Source organism: Chenopodium quinoa, unplaced genomic scaffold, assembly GCF_001683475.1.
Source record: "Chenopodium quinoa cultivar QQ74 unplaced genomic scaffold, ASM168347v1, whole genome shotgun sequence".
In the NCBI taxonomy this organism is placed as follows: domain Eukaryota; kingdom Viridiplantae; phylum Streptophyta; class Magnoliopsida; order Caryophyllales; family Amaranthaceae; genus Chenopodium; species Chenopodium quinoa.
Genome location: NW_018744988.1, coordinates 2,624,654 through 2,648,600, shown reverse-complemented (window position 1 = coordinate 2,648,600; position 23,947 = coordinate 2,624,654). Strand labels below are relative to the sequence as shown.

The window sequence follows — 23,947 nt, the reverse complement described above, 5'->3', positions numbered from 1 at the left end:
GTATAGTACAATAAAGTAAAAGTAAAGCAAATGACACAAAAACCTTAAAGACAGAGAAATGGTATCACCTCTCTGTTCTTCCACTTCTAGACCCTTCTTTTCCTCCTTCTCCTCGGTGGTACGATCCTCTACAGCAAGGTGTAGGTTTCCAATCGTAGGCGCTATCTGTGTTCTCACTTTAGGCTTCTCCAATTTCTACCCTCCTTCTTCCAAAACGGGTTTAGCTCACTCTCTCTCCTTCTCTTTCATTCGGTACTCACTTTCTCTCTCCTCTCAATTTTTTCCCCAATTTTTTGAATTTTTTTTGAGTTTGATTATTTGGAAATTATGTTGTATGATCAATTTTTAGGGTTTTATTAATGATGGTGTTGTTGTTTTCAGATCAAAGGAACAATCAAGAAGCTTTAATTCTATAAAAATGGCGGCAACGAGCAATACTGTGCCTAGCATTGTTGTTTATGTCACTGTTCCTAACAAAGAAGCAGGTTTATTTTCTTGTTCATGAAACCCTTGATTTTTTCGATTGTCGTTTTCGTCGAAGAATGAGATGTTTTATTGATTTGCATATGCAATTGTTATAGTAGAATGCGCATTTTTAGTTAATAGTGTGAATGTGTGATAATGAATGGTGTTTATGTTGTCAATTACATATATTTGGAGTTGAAATTATGAATTAACAACATTTTATAAGTATAATAATGCTACATTGTTGATTAAAATAATTTCTATTTTAGTCGCGGATAGTTGGATGTTTGGAGAGTGATATTTTCTTTATTCGATTTCAATATCCTCTCCGTTGTCAAAGAATTGTGTCTAAAAGATTGTACTCGAGTACTCGACTGTCAAATATTTTTTAAGTAAAGTGATAAGGCTATTGGTATGAAGGTATATATTAGAGATTGAGAACATTATAATTGAAAGCAGTTTGATATGAGATTATGAGTAACGATTAATGTTTTTAAAAATTTAATCACTATATAGAGAAGTCAGTAATTGAATTTGATCTTTAAAGCCAAAGGTAGCTGTTATTCAAGAATGTAGGTAATATGTTTTATGTAGTATGTTGTTAAGGAGTATATGTTTGTCTGTATTGATCCCCTTGATGTGCAAACTGTCTTAGTAGCGTACATGTAGATTGCGGAAGTGTATGCTTGCTAAGATGATCTGGACTTTTACCGTTGAATTAACATCTTAAAGGAAGCTGTTTTTGGTGTTTTTATGTAGAAGGTTGCTATGTGGGTGATGCTTTGCCTTAGAACATAGCAGGGATTCGTTGTTTTAATGATTAATTAACGGGATACCAAATTTACATGCAGGAAAAAAGCTGGCAGCAAGCATTGTTAAGGAGAGACTTGCAGCATGTGTTAATCGTGTACCAGGTGTGTTTGCTTGCATTCTCAGCTCAATTCATCCTAAGCTAAAAGCTACTGACATTCAAACCAATTGTGTCAACCATCTGAACCCGTAATCATGTCAAGGACATGTACTTGATGGTTTTAAGTTACTTTTCCCTCCGATTTGCTGTATACAATTATTAGTATGATACTATTTGTTGACTTGTGAGAGTAAGTTTGCTGTAATTTATTTACAATTATAGGATCTATGCCTTATCTATCGTTTCTCAAGCAAGCATCAAGCCCTTAAAGAAGCCATGTTTTATAATGTATAAGCTTTCTAGGAAGTGAAACTATAGGCATCATGTTTCCTTTGTCATCATGTTTCCCTTTTTTGGCTCTAGTAGTGCTTATATTACAAGGATCTATGTCTAAATTGGTTAAAAAAAGTTGATGCCATGGGCTATGATGATCATCACAAAAGACAATAAATCATTACTGTTAAAGTATAGTTACAAGGAAAAATTGAAAAGAATAATCCCACCTTTGCTCAATCTGCTCAAAACAAGCCAACCTTTGAATATTCTAGGAACGAGCCAACCTTTGCCCCCTATTTTCTCAAAACAAGCCTTTGACCAGTTTTATAATTAGGTAATCGGTTTTAGAAGGTGACTTGCTATGTGTCATCTTCTAATTGGTTAATAACTTAGATAATTAAAAAAAAAGAGAACCACCTCCTTCCTCCTGACTCAGCCCCCACCACCACCATAGCTACCCCCTTTCCCGCCAGCCGACCTATCACCAGCAATCAACAAAGCCGCACAACCATCGAGCCTTGACCAATTAACCACAGCAGCCCCACATCGACCACCGCTTCCAGCAGCCCCCCATCAAATCACCACGCTCGTAGCAACAGCTTGCCACCAACCCACCACTAGCAATCAACAAAGCCATACAACCCCAACAATCACTAAGCTTCGACCGCAACCAGCAGCCCCACACCGACCTCCAACCACCGCACCTAGCAGGCTAGAAGCCGCAACAAAAACCATCAAAATCACAACAACTATTTTGCTAGGAAGCAATTAAACCATCAAAATAGGGATGAATTTCTGAATCCTCCTATAAATGACGATATGGCGTCGTTTAATAACCATCGGAAGTCAAGTGATGCGTTAATGGCTTAGTGATTTCAATTGGGTGGGGCGCAATGCTGGTGAGGATGATTTCGGTAATGGGGGTTTAGGTTTCAAGGATGTTTCAAGGGTGGGGGTGTTTGGTTTAAGGTGGTCGAGCAAGGGTTGATTTAGGGTGGCTCTTCTATTTTAGGGTGTTGTGATTAATTGAGGCTGATGGTGGTCGGAGATGAAAGGTGACGGTGGTGGTCAATGCTGTAATTTGGTGGTGTATTGTTGCTGAGAAGGTGGTGCGGTGACTTTGGTTGCGGTGAGGAGTGGTGTGAGGAGCAGGGTTGGTTTTGTTGGTGGTGGCAGGGAATGCAGATGGAAGAGGGTGGTGAGGTGGAGGAGAAAGATTTTTTTTAAAAAAAGAAAAAAAATTAACCGATTCAATAGGTCATAGGTAAAAAGGCTCATTTTGAGAAAATAGAGGGCAAAGGTGGGCTCGTTCCTAGAATATGCAAAGGTTAGCTCGTTTTGAGCAGATCGACGAAAGGTGGGATTATTTATTTCAATTTTTCCTAGTTATAATTGCTGTTCTGTAGTTATATGAAATTATACTCCTTTGATCTCATATGGAGAGGTCCATATTCACTCTGTGCACAAATTTAGGGGATGAAATATTGACCAAAGATGTGACGAGAAGTGAGATGTGGAATGGCTTAGTGAAGATGGGACTCAATATAGCGAACAAAATTGTCAACATAGGATACTTACATTTTCGTTTGGACAAGGGGATTAATTTTCAATGATCATAGATTGATAATACAGTTTTAAGTAAGGAAGTTTACAATGGACAAATGAACTGCACCTACCTAGAAGAGCTAAGTAAGTTTTCTTCCTTTGTGTCGTGGAAAGTTGTACTACTTGAGAATTCTGTATCCTACATTTAGCCTGATTTATAGATCTTGGAAGTCATCAACTGATCAGTACGCCAACTTATTTGTAGCTGTTGTTCTTGCATCATTATGTGCATCACATATTACACTCACACAGCCTTATGTAATTTAATTGGAATTGGCTATTTGTGGTTGGAATTTGTTATGATCTTTACCTACTGTGTAAGCTTATAAACTTTAATACAAGCTTGCCAAGGGGTTTGGAGTTGGAAGTCCTTTAATACCAGGGTTCAAGTCATGTGGGGGGGGGGGGGGGGGGGGGTGGTTTCCACGTGAGTAAATGGACTGCTACTGACCCAAAAATTTGTGTGTTTGCAGGTGTTGAGTCTGTTTATGAATGGAATGGAGAGGTAAAGGTCATATCCAATGTATAGAAGTTGAAATTGAAATTTAGCACTTCACGCATGTTTCAGAAGGAATATGCTGCTCCTGTCTCATTTGAAAATCAGTATTTTCTTTGCATTCACCTTTTGTGTCATTCTTATTTAGCACGAATTGATAATACATTGATGCATCTTCAATTCATCATGAGGTGCATTGATACTTGCCCATATATTACTGAGATGTGCCATGTGTGAACCATGGAAGTATCAACGGCTTTGCCATTAAGCTTACATGATTATTTTGTATGCAGATACAAACTGATTCAGAGGAGCTACTTATAATCAAAACCAGGGAATCCCTGCTAGATGCTCTGACAGAGCATGTTAAAGTGAACCATGACTATGAGTAAGTTACCTAGCTCATCATTTTTTCTTTCGTTACATTATAGCCTATTGCTATCACCATCCATGATGAAAGTATGTCAAAATACTGAATATTAAGGGTTGCTTTAAATAATCATGATCCAATGTTCCCTGGATACGTGTTGTTTTATCATCAATCAGGATATTTAGGAAAGATGAGAATTAGAAATTCCTTTTGTTTTGTACGTTTGTTTGATACCTGATATGCGAGATTTCGAGCACCTGACTATGGTTGTTGCCTACTTACCTGTGATTATTCATCGTATTCTTAATTTTAGGCTCTGAAGGACATTATTTTTTAATTTATTATTTGAGCAGGGTACCTGAAGTGATAGCTATGCCCATTACTGGTGGAAATGCTCCATATCTTGAATGGCTCAAGAACAGTACAAGGGACTGAATCTCAGTATTAGTGCCAAAACTGTAACTCAATGATGGTTCTTTCGGTCTTGTAAATCAAAAAAATTCCCCGTTGACTGGTTATTGTGACTTTTTAAACCTTATTATGTGGATAAATAAATGAAAACTTTGAAAATATGGAATTGATTATCAAGCCATCTTAATGTATGAACTTCCCTTGCTTGTAATTTCCTTTTGATTAGCTGGTATATTGATATGTAGATATGTTGTTAAGATTGCAGACCTTGCAGTCATGGCACTGCTGTGCCCGAGTCTACAAGGTAATTCTGAGTTTGGTGGGATTATGTGGATGCTGTGCAAACTTAGCCAATTTTTTTAGCACTGAGCTTTGCACCTGTGCTGCTGTGCACATGGCTTATCTCAAGGTCGTGTCAACTGACTTTTCCATTTATTAAGATTAAAATGTCGAGCAATAACTTTCAGGAATGACTGTATATGGCTTATAGTGATGTAATAACAAGGAAGCTACTCCGTATAGTTTATTTTTGGAAGTGAAGCTTTAATCGATTATTGTGGAGTAGAAATTTTTTAACTGAAAGTTTGATTACATTTGTTTGAGCAAAACTTGGAGAACAAAAACCTTCTTATGCTGTGATGCTGCAGCTCATTAGGACATTTGGTTTTAGCTGTTTATTATGCCTAAGAATTTCTTGGAGTAGGGCTGCCGAGCGTACTTATGGAATTATGGACAATGGTATCAATTTGTCTAAGAAAGCTCCTGTGTCTTAGGAGAATGTATGCCTTCTAAAGTCTGCAGTTTGGCATAAATGTAAAGATTTTCATAAATGGAAAAAGCAGCTGTCATGAATTTACTTTGGGCTTTAGCTCGGACAAGCCGTGGGTGAGATGGGTTCAATGGTTTATCCAAGGTCAATTCCTCAGCAACTGTGAAGTGGATGCTATATTAGGGTCTTGGATAGAAGCATGCTGCTGATCAGTTGGAGGGGGATGGGATAATTTAGTCTAGGGGTATTAGTATTCTATCCTTTAACATGTTCCCAATATCAGTGGTATTGTTGGCTCTTCTGAACAGGTTGACAGCAGAAAAGGCGGACTTGGCGGAATGTTCTTCTCCCTTATCTTCTGCAGGCCTTATGATGCTGCTACAAAAATGCTTAGCATTTTTTTTAGTGTTCTTATGCAGCTGTTATTGTGTGGAGCTGTCCGAGTATTCTAAATGTAAGCAAGCAGGTTTACGGCTTATTGAGAGCAAGCTCTTAATTTCTATTCAAGCTAGTATACACAAAGATCTGATCATCTGATGTCCAAAGTGTATCATGCTTGTTTCCAGCGAAACCAAAATATCTTCAGTGGTCAATATGTTACACTTACTAGCGCAGCAGTGCGATGTTCTTTTTTCGGGTGGCTTGCAAAGGTATTGAACCTGTGGTGCAGCTGTTAGTTTATTAAGCTGTTTTAAGCCTGTTGGTTTAGGAGTCCCTAAAGCTTGACTCAGGGGCGTTCTTTTAGGGCCATGAAAATGAAGAATCCTCTGCTTAACCCTTCCTACAAGGTTGAGGAGGTAAACTCTAGCGCCATCTTATTTGTATGATGTACGATCTCAATCTTTATTTTGATATAATATGACTTGCCAAAAAAAAAAAAAAAGTGTTGAATAATTAAATTCACAATTGCTGTTATCAAATAATGTAATTAGAAGAGTACAAAAAATGTTATATTCCACCAAAATTAAGGGCTAGTTTAAAAGTATATTGCAAAAAAGAAAGCAACTCCATCCATGGTAGCTTGAATATGAGGTATTAATTCGGATATTTGGGTTGGTTTGGATGGATTGGGTTGGGTTGAGTCTATTTAAAAGTTGAATTATGCTAAATTATTGTATCTATACGAGTCGAAATTTGAATCGATTTTTTTCTAGGTCAAATTGAGTTGGCGAATTAGTTTTTGACACCTCATTAAATGGGTAGAAGTTCGGTACTTCACATTATTTGTCATCTTACTCACATAAAACATTGATGCATTAAAACTATAGCTTGTTACATTTTACTTTATTTTTTTTACTTCGTAGTAATATTGGCAAGTTGAAAAATTCGGCGGAACTATGCCAACATAATATCTTCATAAGCTTGTATGCATGACCATAAAAAGGGAGACATTTTATTTTTGAAGGAAAAAAATACTAACATATAAAATAAGTTAGATAGTTTTGAGCCTAGAGGATGTCAAAAATATTGAGTTTAGTCGGGTTACCTTTTACCCATTATGCATTATATGAAGTATTAATTGTATTTGAAGAAACACATTTGAATAAATAAAACAAACAAGTGATTAAAAGTTAAATTTAACAATGCGAATACAAAACGGCCATACTTCTAGTTTAATTATCTTCTCCCTAAAAATGACAAAATGCAACTACTAAACAAGTTACTCCTAAAATGCATTATTATACTCCTTACTTGTATATAATTAATGCCCCTTCCATTAAATTAAATTACCTAGATGCATGGTTGAGTACTTATGATGTGAATTGGATGAGAATGCAGGATTGCCAAACTAAAGTTGTCATATTATCTTTACATAAACGGAGGTTACACGAGTTAGGTTTGTATTAATGTTAGCATTCAACCCATTGATATAAATGAGGCTCTCTCTTTAATTTAGAGGTAATCATGATGAGTCCGACTTAATTTTTCAGGCTTTATAGGTAGAAAAATCTTATCCTAAGTCGAGCTAATCAATTATACTATGCTTAATTAACAACCTCTGTTAATTTACTCGCACTTTTAATCACTTGTAATTTGGGCTGCTCAATTGCTCATGTAAAAGAGGTTGTTGCTAATCTTGCTATGTGTTATGGTTTGCAACTCATGCTTTATCTCAAACTCTCACATATCTAAGGTTGTTGTACTGTTGTTAGTCATTCCACATAAGGTCTTGCACTCGTGCTCCTGGAAATTGATTTTGACATATTACTAATTAATTTTAGCACACCGTTTATGTGAGAAGTGCATAGAAAAATGTGCTCTCATATAAAGATGTGCTAAAATCATTTCCCTTTGCTCCTACTCTATACATTTCGTAATACTTCGTACTCACAACTATTTGAGTTTTGCACTATTCATATGTTACTTTGACTATATATTTTTTTTACCAATATGTCCTCCGTATTATATATTGCCATGTAAAATACTTTTGATAAGTTTTTAACCGTCATAGTGTTACTATTATCATAAAACGGAGAGAGTAATTTTTTTAATTTATGTGATAGTGATGATGACTGGGATAAAAAAAACACCATTATCTATCCAAATAAAATTTGCATGAATTTGTTCTCTCAAAGTGGTGGATCGTTTGTTCGTTTCCTCTACGGAGTAACACAGTCAAAGAGTCAAAATGCGTTTTCCAATTTATAACAAGTTCCAAAATTCTGTTACTCCAAATTTTTCTACAAGCTCCAAAATTTAATAAAATCCCCTCAACATTTTACAAGTACTCCTCCGTATTTCTTGTTCATCATATTGTTTGTTGGTTCTCTCTCCTCCTACTCGCTCTCCCAAAGTAAACCTTCAATCTTTACTCTTTTTATTATTATTTCCACCATTTTCTTCATCATTTTAATTGTGTTGTTAATTTAATTAATTATAACATTTATACATATACTATGATCACTATATTTTACCAAATTAAATCTGAATAACATTAATCTAACAAAATTTGGGTGTATAATATTTACTTCATATTGACACTTTCAGATACTACCACTTCTTCGCCGCCACTCACCACCCCTTTTCAGGTAACCTAATTTTATATGATCAATTTTCAATTAATAAATTGTTCATTTTTTTTTTTTTATGCCTTTTTTATATGCACGATTAGTATTATATTTCATATAATTGGGAATATTTCTTTATCATCAGTAAATTTAGTGTTGATGCCATTGAAGATTTATAAGAGAATGTTATAATTGAATTCACATTGTTTTGTCTCTTGAATTTAACAATGATCATAAACTGCATAAGGTAGATTTAGACGTAGATCATCTCGTTGTGATGATTCGAGCAATTTATTTATATATATATAACCATTTGAGCTATCCCTCATTGGCTTATCAATATTGTGCTGTTTTCATTTAATTTTTTTGGGATTCAAGAGTTAAGGCTAATTCCTCTGAATTTTGATAGAAAGCTACTGTTTTATTTTTGACTAATATATACTATTTATTTTTAAGACTTTTTTGTATGATAAACTAATAATTTGTGAAATCCCTAATTGTGAAAAAAATAGTTGAAATTTTTTAACTGTGAAATTGCTAGATTTGAATTTTTACAATTTCCTAAACATTATATTTGGAATTGAAATTTAGAATTCAAAATTAAATAGATTTTGTCAGTATCCATATGCAACAAGGGTGATTTAAGCTAGTTCTTCAGTCAAGTCCTCATTTAGGAACTCGTTATTTTTGCTGGTAAAGGTTACAAACTTGTCACTCTTTCCGATTTACATGCCCTTATTTAAGAATTGTGTGTGGTTGTATTTGTTGTTCTTCATTTGTATTTATTTTTCTAAGTATTAGGAGAATTTCTCGTGTTTGTAGCAATGCAACAATGTATGCATGTTGTCATCATAGCAACTGCTGTGATATGGGGCTAGGAAGAAGTGATCTTCAAGGGAACTTTAGTTGGTGTAGATCAATAGCGGCCTGTAAACACAATGCTAGGAAAGGGACTGATATATGTACCTGCTCAGGGTCCTAGTGACTAGTGAGCAATTGATCAGTGGCAAGTAGCACTATGGTTTTGTCATTGCCCATGGATTTGTTTATGCTTATCTTGGTTTGATTTATGTAGATTGCAATGAAAATATATGCAATTTTTTCGTTTATAAACTCAAGTGTCCTTAATATTCATTTTTTTTTGTCTACAGAGTGGCTGAAAAAAAAAACCAGAAGTCCATGTCTTCAAATGGCAGGTCAAATGACCCAGAAGAATCATTCATGGCGGAAGTTAATAACTTTTTTGACACTGCGCCTCCTCTCAAAGATCGTTTGGTCATAAGCCAAAAGTTAAAGGAATTTATTGAGCACAACTCTCATGCATCCGGTGAGTTACTGTATGTTTATTGATAAAAATGTGTTTATCATGGTTACAACTTTAGTTATTAAGCATCACAATTTTCTTATAGGAAATGAAGCCTCCAAGAGAAAGATTGTATGTATAACTTCTGGTGGCACGACTGTTCCCCTTGAGCAAAGATGCGTTCGCTATATTGATAACTTCAGTTCAGGCTTTCGAGGAGCTGCATCTACAGAGTAATGGCTTGTGCCATACTGTAATTAGTGCTTTTGAAAGGTTTTCTATTTGTTAGTGGTGAGTGGTGACAATATGTTTAGCTTTCAGGTACTTTCTCAAGGCTGGATATGCTGTTATCTTTCTCAACCGGAGGTAACTATTCAAAATTTTCATGCAATCTATCTTAAGTTATACTATATTGAAGCTATTGTGTGATGATTGGTCCAGAGGAACCTGCCAGCCATACTGTAGATCTCTTCCTGATGACCCGATGCTTGAATGTTTTGAATCAACTAATGAATCAGTACAAGGTTAGCCTCTCCCCACCTATAGTATTTATCACTGTTGTCTGACTCTGTAGTGGTTCCTTTTTTTTTTTTTTTCGGCCAAAAAATCAAGAAAGATATTTATTAGTGGGAAATTAGTTTCTGGTTGTCTGACATCTTAAAACCTGATTTGGGCCATATGATCAACAAGAAAAATTACAGCCCTCTAGATATGCTTTTCCCTGTGGACCTACCGATATGTGTTCATAACACCGGCAAACTAGCTTCCTGAGAAGACTGAAGATTCCTGGAAAAAACATAATATCTGAATTAATATCATCAAAACTTGTTAGAAATTGGAATCATCATCCTAATGACCTTATCTAGCTGCCCTTTACCACAGAAGAAACTTGCATTGAGAAAGAAATCCTAAAGCCAAAGAAATGGGATCTTACAGTTTCTGTGGTCGTCTAAGAAGTAAAGCTGGTATTTTTTGTTGACAGGATGATTCTTAAAATCTTTGACAAATTCCAAGCTGAATTCTGTTGTTATTAGATAACTTTCACCTTTTTTCTAGGTGCCATGGGGGTTTGGGGAGAGGAGGAGGAAGAGGGGGGGGGGGGGGGATCAACTTTTAGCACAAATGCGTTATTATTTAATCAGTCCTTGTCCAACTTTTTCTGTAGAATAAATGCTCCTTTACGTGCTTATAATACTCGTTACTTCTCTGACATCCATTCAGTGCGATCACATGCTGAGGCAATAAGGAAGGCAATCTCCAATCACCATGCAGTATGGACCCCTATATCTTTGTTATATATCAGTGTTTTGCATATATTCTGTTAAATCTTCATTTTTTCCTTCTGTTTGTAATCCTTTAGAGAAAAGATTGAGATTATTGATTGTTATTTTGGGTTATGAATGGCAGGCGGTGGAATCTGGGGTCTTGTTAAAGCTTCAGTTCACTACCATTTTTGAATATCTCCAGGTTAGCTTCCCTAATTATAATCTTTTGCCTTCTATAATCTTCAGGTTATGTACGTCTCATATGAGCGTTCAAGGATATACGGAGCTAGTGTTTGGTTTTTGATTTATTTATTATTTTTTAAATGATTAGTACCTGAAATATCTTAGATTTGTATTTTTTTTTAAGAACTTGGAGGGAGGGAAAGGATGAGTTTTGTTCATCTGCTCAGCACTTTGTCCCAGCTGTGCTAGTTGTTGTCCGTGGATCTTCATTTTCTTTTTGGGATAATGGAATTTGCTGCAACTGTGTGCCATGTTAAACAATCCCTTAGGTTGCAAACCAACATCCAGGTTTACTTTACGTCTTCTGGTTTGAAGATGATAGCAACACATTGGCGTGATAATGTACATGAACATTGGTAGTTTTTGACTCATTACTTTTATTAATATGGTACGGGGAATGATTGTTTGGACTATAATTCTACTTTGCATATTTCATTTCACGTCTGTTTGTGTCATTTGATAGACATTTTGAAAATTTGATTCTTAACTCACGGGGTGGCCATAGAGCTTTATGAAGTGGCAATTTTTCCAAGTAGCAAGTTCTATTATAATTTTCTGCCATAAAATTTTGTAGCATCCAGTAAATGCCTACCTATTTTTGGCTCAGACATTCCTGCATAACTGAATTGCTCTTGTTTTTAAAACAGTTGCTGCAGATGATTGCGGGTGCACTAAGGGATCTTGGGCCACGTGTTATGTTCTATCTTGCTGCTGCTGTCTCAGATTTCTATGTCCCTTGGGAGAGCATGGTACGTACCAGTGTTGTGAGCTATTAAAGTTTCTTTGTTTGTTATTGATCTTTGTAGTTGGAAATCTTCTTTGAAAAATACCTTACTGATCATACAATTCATTGAATAGCCTATCTGAATCCCCCTTTTTTTTTTTAAAAAAAAATACAAATAAAATAAGTGTTTGCAATCTTTATTAAAAATCGGCATCTTCCCCACCCTATCATAAATAGGAAAAAGAACATGCAAAAATATTTATACTACCCTTTCCACGGGCTAAGGCTCTTCGATCTCATATAATTGCTTCAATACTATTATCATGGTTTAGACTTCGCACTTTGACTAAGATTCCATGCATAGATAGTACTCGTAGGAAAGAAACTAAAATTCCATTCTTGACTGTCATGTTATTATAATTGTTCACATATAGGAACTAGAAACTATAACAAAAAAATGAGATACTTGAGTAGATAACTGAAACAAATCAAATCACTTATATCCCCTTGGTACTAGTTCCATTATACTACAATTACTTGAAATCACATCCCATTTGTCTGAGTCAAAGCATTTGTTGCTTTGTCTGTTGTGTGTATAAAGTCTTGAATGCAAAGGAAGTTTTGTAACAAATTATTATTACAGAGTATTTCCTTTTTTCATCCATTGCTCAGCAAATTCAATTTGCAGGCAGAACATAAGATTCAGTCTGCGGCAGGACCCCTGGATATGCGTCTTGCTCAAGTACCAAAGATGCTCTCTGTGCTTAGAAAGGACTGGGCTCCTCTGGCATATTTCATATCCTTTAAGGTTAGTCTTGTTTGCATATATTATACATTCAGCAAATATTATACTTCAGTAGTTTTTGCAAACTTGTCTGTCCAGTTTTGTGATAAGGGGTAACAGGTTAGTGGCAGAAAGAAAATGATGTTAGACAAGTGGGTTGTGGGGATTCATTAGCTTTGGGTATGGGCAATTAGGTAGAATAATTTGTGTAGGGCCGTCAATTGTCCTTCGCCTGTTTTAGTCTGCAAGTAGGAAGTTTGTAAGGCTGTGTTAGTCTTTGCTTGTTTTGGTGTGGATGTAGGAACTTCTATAGGACCATGTGACTAGTTATTTCTTCTGTTGACTGAAGTGTTTTTTAAGTTGATCAAGAGAACTTTACTTGACCCATATATTTGGATACAATTGACATAGAACTAAGTACATAGAAATTCAAAAATGAAATAAATTGGAAAAATTGCCCGGAATAACCCCACCTTTGGGGCGTCCGATTATTTAAAAATAACCCAAAGGTGGGATTATTTTTAGCGGATGCCCCAAAGGTGGGATTATTTTTAGCAGAAGCCCCAAAGGTGGGATAATTTTTCCGAATAAATTTAGGTGTGTACAACTTAAGAGATACTCCATAGAATTATTGTGTCAAGTTGAGACTTACCCAGAATTTGGAAATTGTTTAGATACATTGAACTTTTTTGCGAAGTGCTTGAGTTATGCCACTAAGTTACATTGGTTGTGTGGGTCTTTTGGAAGGAATTCTTGCGAGATTACAAAGAGTGTTATGAATTATGACAAAATTTTAATCCTAAAGTTGAATTGTAATAGATTGTGTGCTTGTTGATTATCATAGATATGACTATATGAGAACCAAGGTCAATAGGATGATTGGACCATGTTAGGGTATTCTAGCTTGATTTTTCTTATTTTTTTTGCATTGTAGTTTCTTCTTTAATGTTTGGAGAAAGATTTTCTCTCGAAAAGCATTTTTATCTCACCCTCAAAATATGAGGCTTACCACTCAACTATTATAAGATCGATGATATATTGCTATGTGGTTTGTATGTGCTAGGAATATCTAACTTTTTCATAGTATGCGTCTTGTATGATATTCTGCTTTGTATAAGAAGCTTCTTGCATCTTACTGTTTGATACTGAGCATAAATTTGGATTCAATCCTACTGTTTTAAGGGTTTTTTTTTTTTTTTTTTTCCTTCCCCTTTTGATACTCGAGCAGTTAGAAACAGATTCTCTGATTCTTTTGGACAAAGCCTCTTCAGCACTTAATAAGTACAATATGCATGCTGTGGTAGCAAATGAACTTGCTAATCGCAAAGAAGAGGTCACAGTTGTCACTCCTCATGGGAAAACTTGTATTCGACGTGAGGCCTGGACTGATGTAGAGATTCCACTCATTGAGCTTCTTGCAGAGATGCATTCTGCCCATATTGAGGGTACCTTGCAAAGTTAAGCAGCATATCATATCAATGATCATTGATAAATATGCTAATCCCCTCAAATTTCAGCTTCAATAATGTAACAATTTTTCCATCTGGTCATAAGCTATGACCTTTGAATATTGTTGTTGTACCCAGATAGTCTTGTAATGAAAGTGTTTATCTATGAACACGATCCTGTTGTTTGTGGTAGCATTTAGAGGAATAAAGCAAAGACGATAGTGCCATTATTCGTTCTTTCAAATCTATGTTCGATTAAGATCCAAAGAAGTATCTCTTACTGACATAAAGCATTATGCTGGCATAGACTAGAATTTGTTATATACACCGGGGTGTACCATACACCCGGAGTCATTTGCTCATTCAATCCACAAATAAACAAGTAATATTTTTACTCATTTGTTAATTGAATGAACAAATGACTTCGGGTGTACGGTACATCCGGGTGTACATAATAGGCTCTTATATACTTTAGTAGGATGAATGACAGGTATGGAATTAAACTTGATTTTCATGAAAAAAAAAAAGAAAAAAAAAAAAAAAAAAAGAAAGAAAGAAAAGTTGTACTGTGAGGGTCTTGCGATTTGCGTAATGGAATTTATGGCTGCTAAAAATGAGAAAAATCTACTCTGACTGTTATTCACTTATTCTTCACAGAATTATCACAACTTGGTTACATTACAGCAAGTAGTTAATAGTTGTATCTATGTACTACTTTTCAAGTCAACAAAAGTCAGCAAGTCACCTCAAACAAAAGTACACTTGAAAAAAATTGCATTTTCTAACATATAATTATTATCCACAACCACATAAATGAGGTAATCAAACTCCCTCAACTCCTCATCCCACCATGGAGTTGTTTCAGTTTTCAATCTTCCTAATTTTACTTTCCATTTTCCTCTTTTTCTTACCTTATAACGCTCATGCTCAATCGCCGTTTCTCATTAACTGCGGCTCCTCTAACAACGTCACCACCACTGCCGGCCAGACATTTGTTGGAGACGAAAAAACAAACACTGTCCGCCTCTCTGGTCATGGCAGCAAAACTGACACAGACAGCAACCAGCCAGAAGCCTTATACCAAACTGCCAGAGTTTTTAAAAAAACAGCAAGCTATGACTTTGATATCTCACAATTTGAGACTTATTTTGTGCGCTTGCATTTCTGTGCTTTTGATTCTTCACTTGCTGATGCAAAGTTCAATGTCTCGGCGTCAGGGCATATGTTGCTTACTGATTTCAGTCCTGCAGGAAAAACTGATGCAAATTGCACGAGGAATTCCACGGAATTTATCCTTAAAATAACTGATGTTAAGTTCAGAATTTACTTTGTGCCTAGTCATTCGTCGTCTATAGCTTTTGTTAATGCTATAGAAATCTTCCCCACGTCTTCAAACATCACAGAGGATACAGGCCCTCGGGTAACACCTGCAGGAAGCTTGGGAGATGACGGGGGTCAAAAATCGAAAGTTCTTGAAACAATTTATAGGATTAACGTTGGGGATATAGAGGTTGAAGCATCAAGTTCCAGCCTTTGGAGAAGTTGGATGCCAGATGATCAGTACCTCATCAACAAGGGTGACGCAGAAAATGCACCTGCTAAGATCGATAGTGTTAACTATGCTTCCGGTCCCGGTCAAGCCACCATTGATGATGCTCCACCAGAAGTGTATGGGACGGCGAAAATACCTAAAAAATCTCTCAGCATGGTTAACAACCTTACTTGGAAGTTCAATGTGAGCAAAGGCAAACAATACTTTGTTCGAGTGCATTTCTATGATATCATAAGTCCTGCGTCTAGTCCATATAATTTTAGCTTGTACATGTATAGTAATTTCAATCAGGTGATAGATCCATTAGAAATCGCCGCAGCAGATCATCCTTTTTACAAGGATTATCTTGTTGAGCCAGATGATCTTGGATATCTGAACATTAGTGTAGGACCAAACAATGTGTCAGTTGATAAGAAGTATCTATTCCTAAATGGACTGGAAATTATGCAGGTGCTGAATGAAACTGCCATAGAGCCCCGAATTGATGGTAGTCCGTCTCATCTAGCTCTTGTAGCCAGCTTGGTTGCATCTGCAGTAGCCATTTTAATTGTTCTAGCAGCTGTTGCTTTCTGGTATCAACAGAAAAAGAAGAGGCAAAAGTCTAAAGAAGTATCCGAGTGGGTTCCCATGTATGGCGCGTTCAGTTCTCACAACAGGATCTCAGACGGAACATCTTCCCATGCCTCCACTTTTCAGAACCTGCAGTTGGGTTTGAAGATACCCTTTGTTGAAATTCGGCAGATAACAAACAATTTTGCAGAGAATTTGATCATTGGTGAAGGCGGGTTTGGGAAGGTATACAAAGGAACTCTGAGAAGTGGGCTCAAAGTTGCAGTGAAGCGAGGCAGTCCTGATCATGGCCAGGGAATGTCAGAATTTCAGACGGAGATTATGATTCTGTCATCAATTCGCCACCGCCATCTTGTTTCCTTAATTGGTTATTGTTATGAAAATGGTGAGATGATACTGGTTTATGAGTACATGGAAAAAGGGACTCTAAGATATCACCTTTATGAATCGGAGAACATTTCCGCTTCTTCTGCCAAAGGGATGCTGTCTTGGAAACAAAGGTTAGAGATCTGCATAGGGGCTGCCAAGGGTCTTCAGTACCTCCACACTGGTACAAACAAGGGAATCATTCATCGAGATGTCAAGTCGACTAATATACTGCTTGATGAGAATTATGTGGCTAAAGTTGCAGACTTTGGGCTATCAAGATCAGGATACCTGGAGGAAACTCATGTCAGTATATCAGATGTGAAGGGAACTCTTGGCTACCTAGATCCTGAGTACATTATATGCCTGCAGCTGACAGAAAAATCTGATGTGTACGCTTTTGGGGTGGTTCTTTTCGAAGTTCTTTGTGCAAGAGCTGTTATAGATCAGTCACTTCCAAAAGAGCAAATCAGTTTACCTGATTGGGCAACTGCTTGCTTGGAGGAGGGACAGATTGAGAAGATAATCGATCCATTAATTGCAAATGAAATCGAGCCTAATTCCTTGAAGCAATTCTGTGAGACAGCTGAGAAATGTTTAAAAAAAGATGCATCAGAAAGACCTCCAATGTCAGATGTATGTTGGAGTTTGGAATACACCCTACAACTTCAGAAAGCGGCTGCTGAAGGAGTGCTGCTAGATGATACCACCACAGATGTTTCCCTGAACATGCCATTACCTGCTGTTCATCGTTTTCCTTCTCAGAACATAAGTGATTTTGACCTTGAGTTATCTTACACTGGTACTGGAGAAGTATTCTCTCAGTTGACCTATGACGATGCCACTGGGAGATGATATGAAATTGATTTAGGTTGGTTAAATTTTCTCTCAGTCAGTAGTAATTGTTGCTGCTTAAGTAAAAGCAGCAAATCTCAAGTTTTTTTTTCTAGTCTTCTTTTCGCGCTTGCTTCTGGTATTTTTGTGCAGACACATTGCTGTAATTTCATTTCAAGTTATCTTTCTAGAAATATAATGCTCACAACATGTTCATAAAATTTGCTTTTCCACTAATTTATAAAGTAGAGCTAGGACTTTAGGTTCGCAACTGGTTTTATATGATCAAAATCTAATAAAAGTTACTATGAATGTGAAGTACATTATTACTACTAGATATGATGAATGAGTCATATTAAGATTATTCGAGTCTGAGCCATGTTTCCGGTATCCTCTCATTAACATCAAGTCAGGTTCAATTTTGATCTGAGATTGCCGACTATGATTGCCAGACATAAGATTTCATTCCAAGTATGAAGCTCATTGTGATAAGGATGGAAAGAGGCAAATAGTGAAAATGATGAACACAGTACATAATTACTTGCACTATCTGCTTTGCAGTATTAATATTCAAATCTAGGCTGATAATAAATATGTTACACAAAAACTTGTACTACTTACATAGATTTGACACTTTCCCTTGCACATCCTTTTCTAAGGCTGAAAGAAAAGAAGGGTCTGTAAGAGATACTTTTCGGTCAGGGCATGGGACCTGACCGTGGAGGAAGGGAGTTAATGGCCAACCGTGCTTTATTGTTTTTATGAAAATGACAACCATCAAAGACTGAAGGCTAAAAGACCTTCACACAATTTTCTTTAAAACATAGCAAGAAGATAGTACTATACAACTTTTCAAGTCAACTGAAGTCACCCTTGAAGCCAGTTTTTGGATATTTCTTCTACACTTGCACTTATTCTCAAATAATTACCACTCATAATGCAACTTCACCTCTCAGAGTAAGACGAATAGACGATCAAACTCTATCATCACACCATGATTTTGCTTCACTTCCACACTGCTGCTTCATTTTTCTCCATCTTTCAATTGTTTCTTCCCCTCCTCTTCTCCTCACTTTGCACTGCAGAGGACTACTTCATCAACTGTGGCTCCTCTGACAACGCCATCGCCACTGCCGGCCAAACATTTATCGGAGATGAACGAAACAAAGCAGTCCACTTCTATCGTCATAAAAATCATGCTGTTTCTTCAGCAGACCCGCCTGAACCCTTGTACCAGACAGCAAGAGTTTTCAAAAAAACCATCAACCTATGACTTTGTCATCACACAAAATGGTACTTATTTTGTGCGCCTTCATTTCTGTCCCTTCTCTTCTTCGCTTGCTGATGCAAAATTCCATGTCTCGGCATCAGGGCATTTGCTGCTAACTGAGCTCAGTATTGCAGGGAAAAATGCTAAAAATTGTTCAAGCAATACAAAGGAGTTCATCCTCAATATAAATGATGTTAAAGATAAGTTCAAAATTTACTTTGTGCCTACTTCATCGTCTATAGCTTTTGTTAATGCTATAGAAATCGTCTTCTCTATAAATTCAAACATCACAGAAGATACAGGCCCTCGTGTAACACCTGCAGGAAGCTTGGGAAATTACAACAGTCAGCAATCGAAAGTTCTCGAAACACTCTACAGGATTAATGTTGGGGGTCCAAAGATTAATGGATCAAGTTCCACCCTTTGGAGAAGTTGGATGCCAGATGATCAGTATCTCATCAACAAGGGTGATGCAGAGAATAAAACTAAAGGGACTATTGACAACGGTCCGGGTCAAACAACCAATGATTTTGCTCCATTGGATGTTTATGAGACAGCAAAAATACCGAAAAATTCTTCTAGTTCTGGAATAATTCCCAACCTTACTTGGCAGTTCAGTGCAAACAAAGGAAATCGGTACTTTATTCGCGTTCATTTCTGTGACATTTTAAGCCCTTCTGCAGGAGAGTATCGATTTAACCTTTACATTTACAGTAATTATAGTCAGGTGATGGATATGTCGAGCACCAGACAGTTTCCTTTTTATAAGGACTATGTTGTTGAGTCTGATGCTCTAGGATTTATAAACATCAGTGTAGGACCAAGACCAAACGATACATTCCCTGATAAGACTTTCTTTTTTCTGAATGGGTTGGAAATTATGCAGATAATGAATGTAACAGATTCAGAACCCTCAGTAACTAATGATTCCCACTTAGTATTCATACTCAGTGCTTCTGCAGTTTTCCTGATTTTAGTTTTGGCAGCTGTTTTTGTTTTCATTATTCATCAGAAAAGGAAGAGAAAGAAGCAAGCTGAAGCATTCGAGTGGGGAAATTTGCTGCTGAATAGTACAACAAGTTCTCACAACAGGGCTTCAGATGGGTCAACTTCCCATACATCAACTCATCAGAACCTGCAGTTGGGTTTAGTTATACCTTTGATTGAGATTCGACGAGTCACAAACAATTTTGATGCAAGTTTGATCATTGGTGAAGGTGGGTTTGGAAAGGTGTACAAAGGCACAATAAAAAACGGGCTGAAAGTGGCAGTGAAGCGCGGCAGTTCTGATCATGGTCAAGGAATAGCAGAATTTGAGACAGAGATTATGATTCTATCAAAGATTCGCCACCGCCATCTTGTTTCCTTGATTGGTTACTGCTGTGAAAATGGTGAGATGATACTGGTGTATGAGTTCATGGAAAAAGGGACCCTCAGATATCACCTGTATGACTCGAAACATAGTCCTGCTTCGTCTACTCATGGGGTGCTGTCTTGGAATCAGAGGCTTAAGATCTGCATAGAGGCTGCCAAGGGTCTTCAGTACCTCCACGTTGGTACAAACAAGGGAATCATTCATCGAGATGTCAAGTCTACGAATATATTGCTAGATGAAAATTACGTTGCTAAGGTTGCTGATTTCGGGCTGTCAAGATCAGGATATCTGGAACAAACTCATGTCAGTATATCAGATGTGAAGGGAACTCTTGGCTATCTAGATCCTGAGTACATCACATGCCTGCAACTGACTGAAAAATCTGATGTTTACGCTTTTGGGGTGGTTCTGTTTGAAGTTCTTTGTGCAAGACCTGTAATAGATCAATCAGTTCCAAAAGAGCAAATCAGTTTACCTGATTGGGCAATTGCTTGCTTTGAGGAGGGACAGCTTGAGAAGATAATCGATCCGTGTATTGCAGGTGAAATCGAAGCTAATTCCTTGATGAAATTCTTTGAGGTAGCACAAAAATGTTTGAAAAGAGATTCAGCAGAGAGACCTCCTATGTCAGATGTATGCTGGGGTCTGGAGTACGCCCTGCAGCTTCAGAAAGCGGCTACTGAAAAAGTTCTGCAGGATGACAGCACCACTGATGCTTCCTTTAACATGTCTTTTCCTGCTGTTCAGCGTTTCCCTTCTCAGAGTATTGCTGATAATGGCTATGAATTTGAATCATCAAACACTGGTACTGGAGAAGTATTTTCACAGTTGACAGTCAACGAAGGCACCGGGAGATAATATCAACTTGTTCAAGGTGATTGTGTTTACTTGCAGAATTCCAATTCAGTTCGTAACAAATGAATTATATATGTTGTTATATCCATTTCCTTTTGTGATGGAATGAGTTATGTTGTACTAGTTTAATTTTCTTTTGTACAATTTTAGGAACTTCGGTTGTTGCAGACAAAAGAATGTACTTTTGCCTTGTAATATTCATAAATAAACTGCTAACACAATCATTGCTTGAGATTCGATATTTCTTAACAGTAACAGAAAATACCCTTTTAGAGTCAAGCATAGATCAGTCTCCTAATGTAGCAATTAAACTATACAAATTTCGGTAGATATTTACAAGCACGTCCGACAGCTTAGCTTAGGCTCTCTCAGGCTAAGTTGAATCATCTAGTACTGTTTCGGGTGAAAACAATGGGACCTTGCCGAAGGTCCGCTGAAATGGAGAAGGCTGGATTCGGTCCAAGTTATGTTGGGCCGAAGATTTCCTGCACAGTAAACACACGTAAACTAGCCTCGGGGGTGTTGCCGAGGAAGGCCCCTCCGATGCTAAAGTCAGTACAATGTGTAAGAAGAAGACACTATGCAAGAGAGTTTGTTGCTTGAGGCTTTTTTGGAATATCTCAGAATATATGAATGAACATATGAATCTATGAATGAATCCGAATCCCCCTTTGAATGTATCAATATGATGGCTTTTATACCTCATCATACATGGAGAGGTTGGGCCTTAGCCCAATTGGCTTGCTTTGTGGGCTGACCTTTGACTTTAGCACAATTGGAGAGTTGAACCTTGACCTTGGGCTTTTAATTGGATCATTTAGTGCTTAGGCCCAATTGGACTAAATTGGACCCAAACAACTTGCCCCCCAGACCCGATTTGGAAGGATGACGGGTCGGGTTTGATTTAATTCAGAAAAGGAGGGAAGTAAATGATTTAATTAACCCAAAAATTTGAATTTAAACCGTAATTAATGAGATAACAACGGTTAATGATTGTGGAAGTTGGACGGATAATGGGCAGTTTAATCACAAGATCATGTGTTTAACGGTTACTTAGTGGAGTACTTAAGAGAAATTAAAACGCAGACTCCTCGTATCCCGTACCTGGAGATATAAACAGAGGCGCGTCATCTCTCCTCACTTATTCACCAACACAAACCCAGAATTCTCGAGAGAGAAACCAAGAACCCGCATCAAAACTTCGCAAATTCCCCGAGCATTAAGCTTAGAAACTGAGACTTGCCACTACGAACTCGTAAATCGGCAACTTTCGCTTCGGATTAAGGTAAATTCCTTTGATTTCAGTTTATTTTTCTTCGAATTCGAACTCCTTCCCCTTTTCTTTCGACTTTTTTCTTCGAAATAATCAATGGCAAGAGGAGTTAGAGGTAGAGCCCGTGCTCCAAGAAGAGCAAGGCCGATTCCCGATCATAGGAACAGGATTGGGACCTGGAATGGACAAAGGCCAGAGTCTGATCCTGCTGAAGGGATTAGGGCGACTCCCCTTTCCTCGGCTCCTCCTCAGAGAACGGAGGAGCCGAGCGCTTCTGGACGGGATGATGAAGTTCCCGCTGTCCTTTGGGATATCCTCCCCGGGTTTTCAGAATGGGAGAATGCCGAAGTTGCTTCGGCCATGATAAAAAACCGCCCCTACCCATGGTGGGTGGAGAATGCCGATCAATATCGATTTGCCGAGCAAATTGAGTTGCATTACGGAATTTTTGAAGCTGATGGGTATTGGTGTCGAATGCCCTCAGCATCCGATAGAATCCATCGTCCACCCCCGGGGTATGTGGGGGTGTACACAAGACAGCTTCAGTACGGGCTGAGGTTCCCTTTGGACGTATTCGTCCGAGACTTGCTGATCCATTACAACATCTCTCTATGTCAGTTAACTCCCACCAGCATCCGAAGGGTGATGACATACTTATGGGTCTGCAAGTTCTTCAAGTACGTGCCGAACCTGCACTGCTTCAAAAAGCTCCATCGGCTAGTGCCAAATATTCAAAGTGGGCACGGAAGCCATGGTTCTGGGTGGTACCGGATTGAGTCCCGGCCCCAATACCTAACCATGTGGCCAAACGACTCTTCAGACAAGGACTGGAGAGGTCAATGGATTTGGGTTAGGGCACCCACAGATCCGGGCCACCCTTGCGTCTTCAGCGCTCCCCGGTACCTCGCTGAGCCTGATCCCGAAATGGGAAGTCTAGGTCCCCCCGCAGATAACGGGGCGGATCCGAACCTGGATCAGCAACATATCTTCGGCAAGCTGCCGAACCGGGGGGGCAGTGGCCGAATGCAGCATATCCCGGAGACATGGCTCCCCGATACGCATTACGTTTTCCAAGAGAACATGCTAGCAGCTGTTGGCCTCAGCCGAAAGTTTAAGGATGGTAAGCTTCTTCGGCTGGGGCCGAGGCTTTTTAACTATCTCTTTTTCTTCTCTCGCTTCGCTTTTTTATGCTGTTCCAACCTATCTGAGCTAACCTTTCCCCTTTCCTTTTTTCAGAGCGGGACGAGACCAACGTTGGCATTAACTACGCTCGTCTTGGTGTCAACCGAGAACGAGTTGTAACTGAACGGGCCCCGTCTATCACTGAGCCGAGGAATAGGGAAGTTCATCTAGACTCTTCCCACTTCCAAATTGAGGCTGTTGCTCTGTATCAGAGGCAGAAGCCTTGGTGGAAGAAGAGAGACCCCTGGTTTCAGCTGCTGGACGAAGAAGCTGAAGCTGCCCGCACAGCCGAAGAGGTTGCACGGGTTCTCGAAGCTTGCGAAGGAGGAGAAGGGTCCTCCAGAGCTGCTGAAGCCGAAGCTGCAGCTAGAGCAGCTGAAGAAGACGAGGCTTTGCTGAAGACCTCGGTGAGCTTTCAGACTTAACTTTTTCTTTTTTCTTTTCTTCTTCTTTTTTTTTTTTTTAACTCACATTCTTCCTCCCCACTGTCTGTTACAGTCTGAAGAGAGTAACAGACACAGAGAAGGCAAAGCTCCTGTTCGTCCCGAAGACCAAATACAAGGAGAGTCTTCAGACTCAGATATGGACGAGCA

General features: G+C 38.0%; 4 protein-coding genes across 4 annotated transcripts; all 4 read left to right on the top strand.

Moving 5' to 3' along the window:
- Window positions 1-4,744, top strand: LOC110706675 (protein CutA, chloroplastic-like). The gene is made up of 6 exons (XM_021884630.1): window positions 1-252; window positions 382-485; window positions 1,317-1,379; window positions 3,730-3,761; window positions 4,046-4,140; window positions 4,476-4,744. Exons 1-6 carry the CDS (start codon window positions 59-61, stop codon window positions 4,555-4,557), a joined length of 570 nt encoding a protein of 189 aa, XP_021740322.1. The 5' UTR covers window positions 1-58; the 3' UTR covers window positions 4,558-4,744.
- Window positions 4,745-7,890: 3,146 nt separating this feature from the next.
- Window positions 7,891-14,249, top strand: LOC110706674 (phosphopantothenate--cysteine ligase 2-like). Its single transcript, XM_021884629.1, has 11 exons — window positions 7,891-8,096; window positions 8,291-8,331; window positions 9,462-9,637; window positions 9,720-9,846; window positions 9,935-9,979; window positions 10,055-10,137; window positions 10,835-10,884; window positions 11,021-11,080; window positions 11,769-11,870; window positions 12,534-12,653; window positions 13,858-14,249. Exons 3-11 carry the CDS (start codon window positions 9,490-9,492, stop codon window positions 14,089-14,091), a joined length of 969 nt encoding a protein of 322 aa, XP_021740321.1. The 5' UTR covers window positions 7,891-8,096; window positions 8,291-8,331; window positions 9,462-9,489; the 3' UTR covers window positions 14,092-14,249.
- A 164-nt stretch (window positions 14,250-14,413) lies between these two features.
- LOC110706673 (probable receptor-like protein kinase At2g23200) lies at window positions 14,414-17,620 on the top strand. The gene has a single exon (XM_021884628.1). It carries the CDS (start codon window positions 14,928-14,930, stop codon window positions 17,418-17,420), a length of 2,493 nt encoding a protein of 830 aa, XP_021740320.1. The 5' UTR covers window positions 14,414-14,927; the 3' UTR covers window positions 17,421-17,620.
- Window positions 17,621-18,451: 831 nt separating this feature from the next.
- LOC110706672 (probable receptor-like protein kinase At2g23200) lies at window positions 18,452-21,207 on the top strand. Its single transcript, XM_021884627.1, has 2 exons — window positions 18,452-18,692; window positions 18,804-21,207. The coding sequence occupies exons 1-2, from the start codon at window positions 18,554-18,556 to the stop codon at window positions 20,900-20,902; spliced, it is 2,238 nt and encodes a 745-aa protein (XP_021740319.1). The 5' UTR covers window positions 18,452-18,553; the 3' UTR covers window positions 20,903-21,207.
- The last annotated feature ends 2,740 nt before the right edge of the window (window positions 21,208-23,947 follow it).

What these genes read in the sequence shown, in the direction of transcription:
- LOC110706674 (XM_021884629.1), top strand. Translation starts at nt 9,490, where the DNA reads ATGTCTTCAAATGGCAGGTCAAATGACCCAGAAGAATCATTCATGGCG. An exon ending in GTTATCTTTCTCAACCGGAG is followed by an intron (nt 9,980 to 10,054) that starts GTAACTATTCAA and finishes TGATTGGTCCAG; the next exon opens with AGGAACCTGCCAGCCATACT. An exon ending in AACTAATGAATCAGTACAAG is followed by an intron (nt 10,138 to 10,834) that starts GTTAGCCTCTCC and finishes ACATCCATTCAG; the next exon opens with TGCGATCACATGCTGAGGCA.
- LOC110706673 (XM_021884628.1), top strand. Translation starts at nt 14,928, where the DNA reads ATGGAGTTGTTTCAGTTTTCAATCTTCCTAATTTTACTTTCCATTTTC.
- LOC110706672 (XM_021884627.1), top strand. Translation starts at nt 18,554, where the DNA reads ATGAACGAAACAAAGCAGTCCACTTCTATCGTCATAAAAATCATGCTG. An exon ending in CTTTGTCATCACACAAAATG is followed by an intron (nt 18,693 to 18,803) that starts GTACTTATTTTG and finishes TCAGTATTGCAG; the next exon opens with GGAAAAATGCTAAAAATTGT.
- LOC110706675 (XM_021884630.1), top strand. Translation starts at nt 59, where the DNA reads ATGGTATCACCTCTCTGTTCTTCCACTTCTAGACCCTTCTTTTCCTCC. An exon ending in TGTTCCTAACAAAGAAGCAG is followed by an intron (nt 486 to 1,316) that starts GTTTATTTTCTT and finishes ATTTACATGCAG; the next exon opens with GAAAAAAGCTGGCAGCAAGC. An exon ending in ATGTGTTAATCGTGTACCAG is followed by an intron (nt 1,380 to 3,729) that starts GTGTGTTTGCTT and finishes GTGTGTTTGCAG; the next exon opens with GTGTTGAGTCTGTTTATGAA.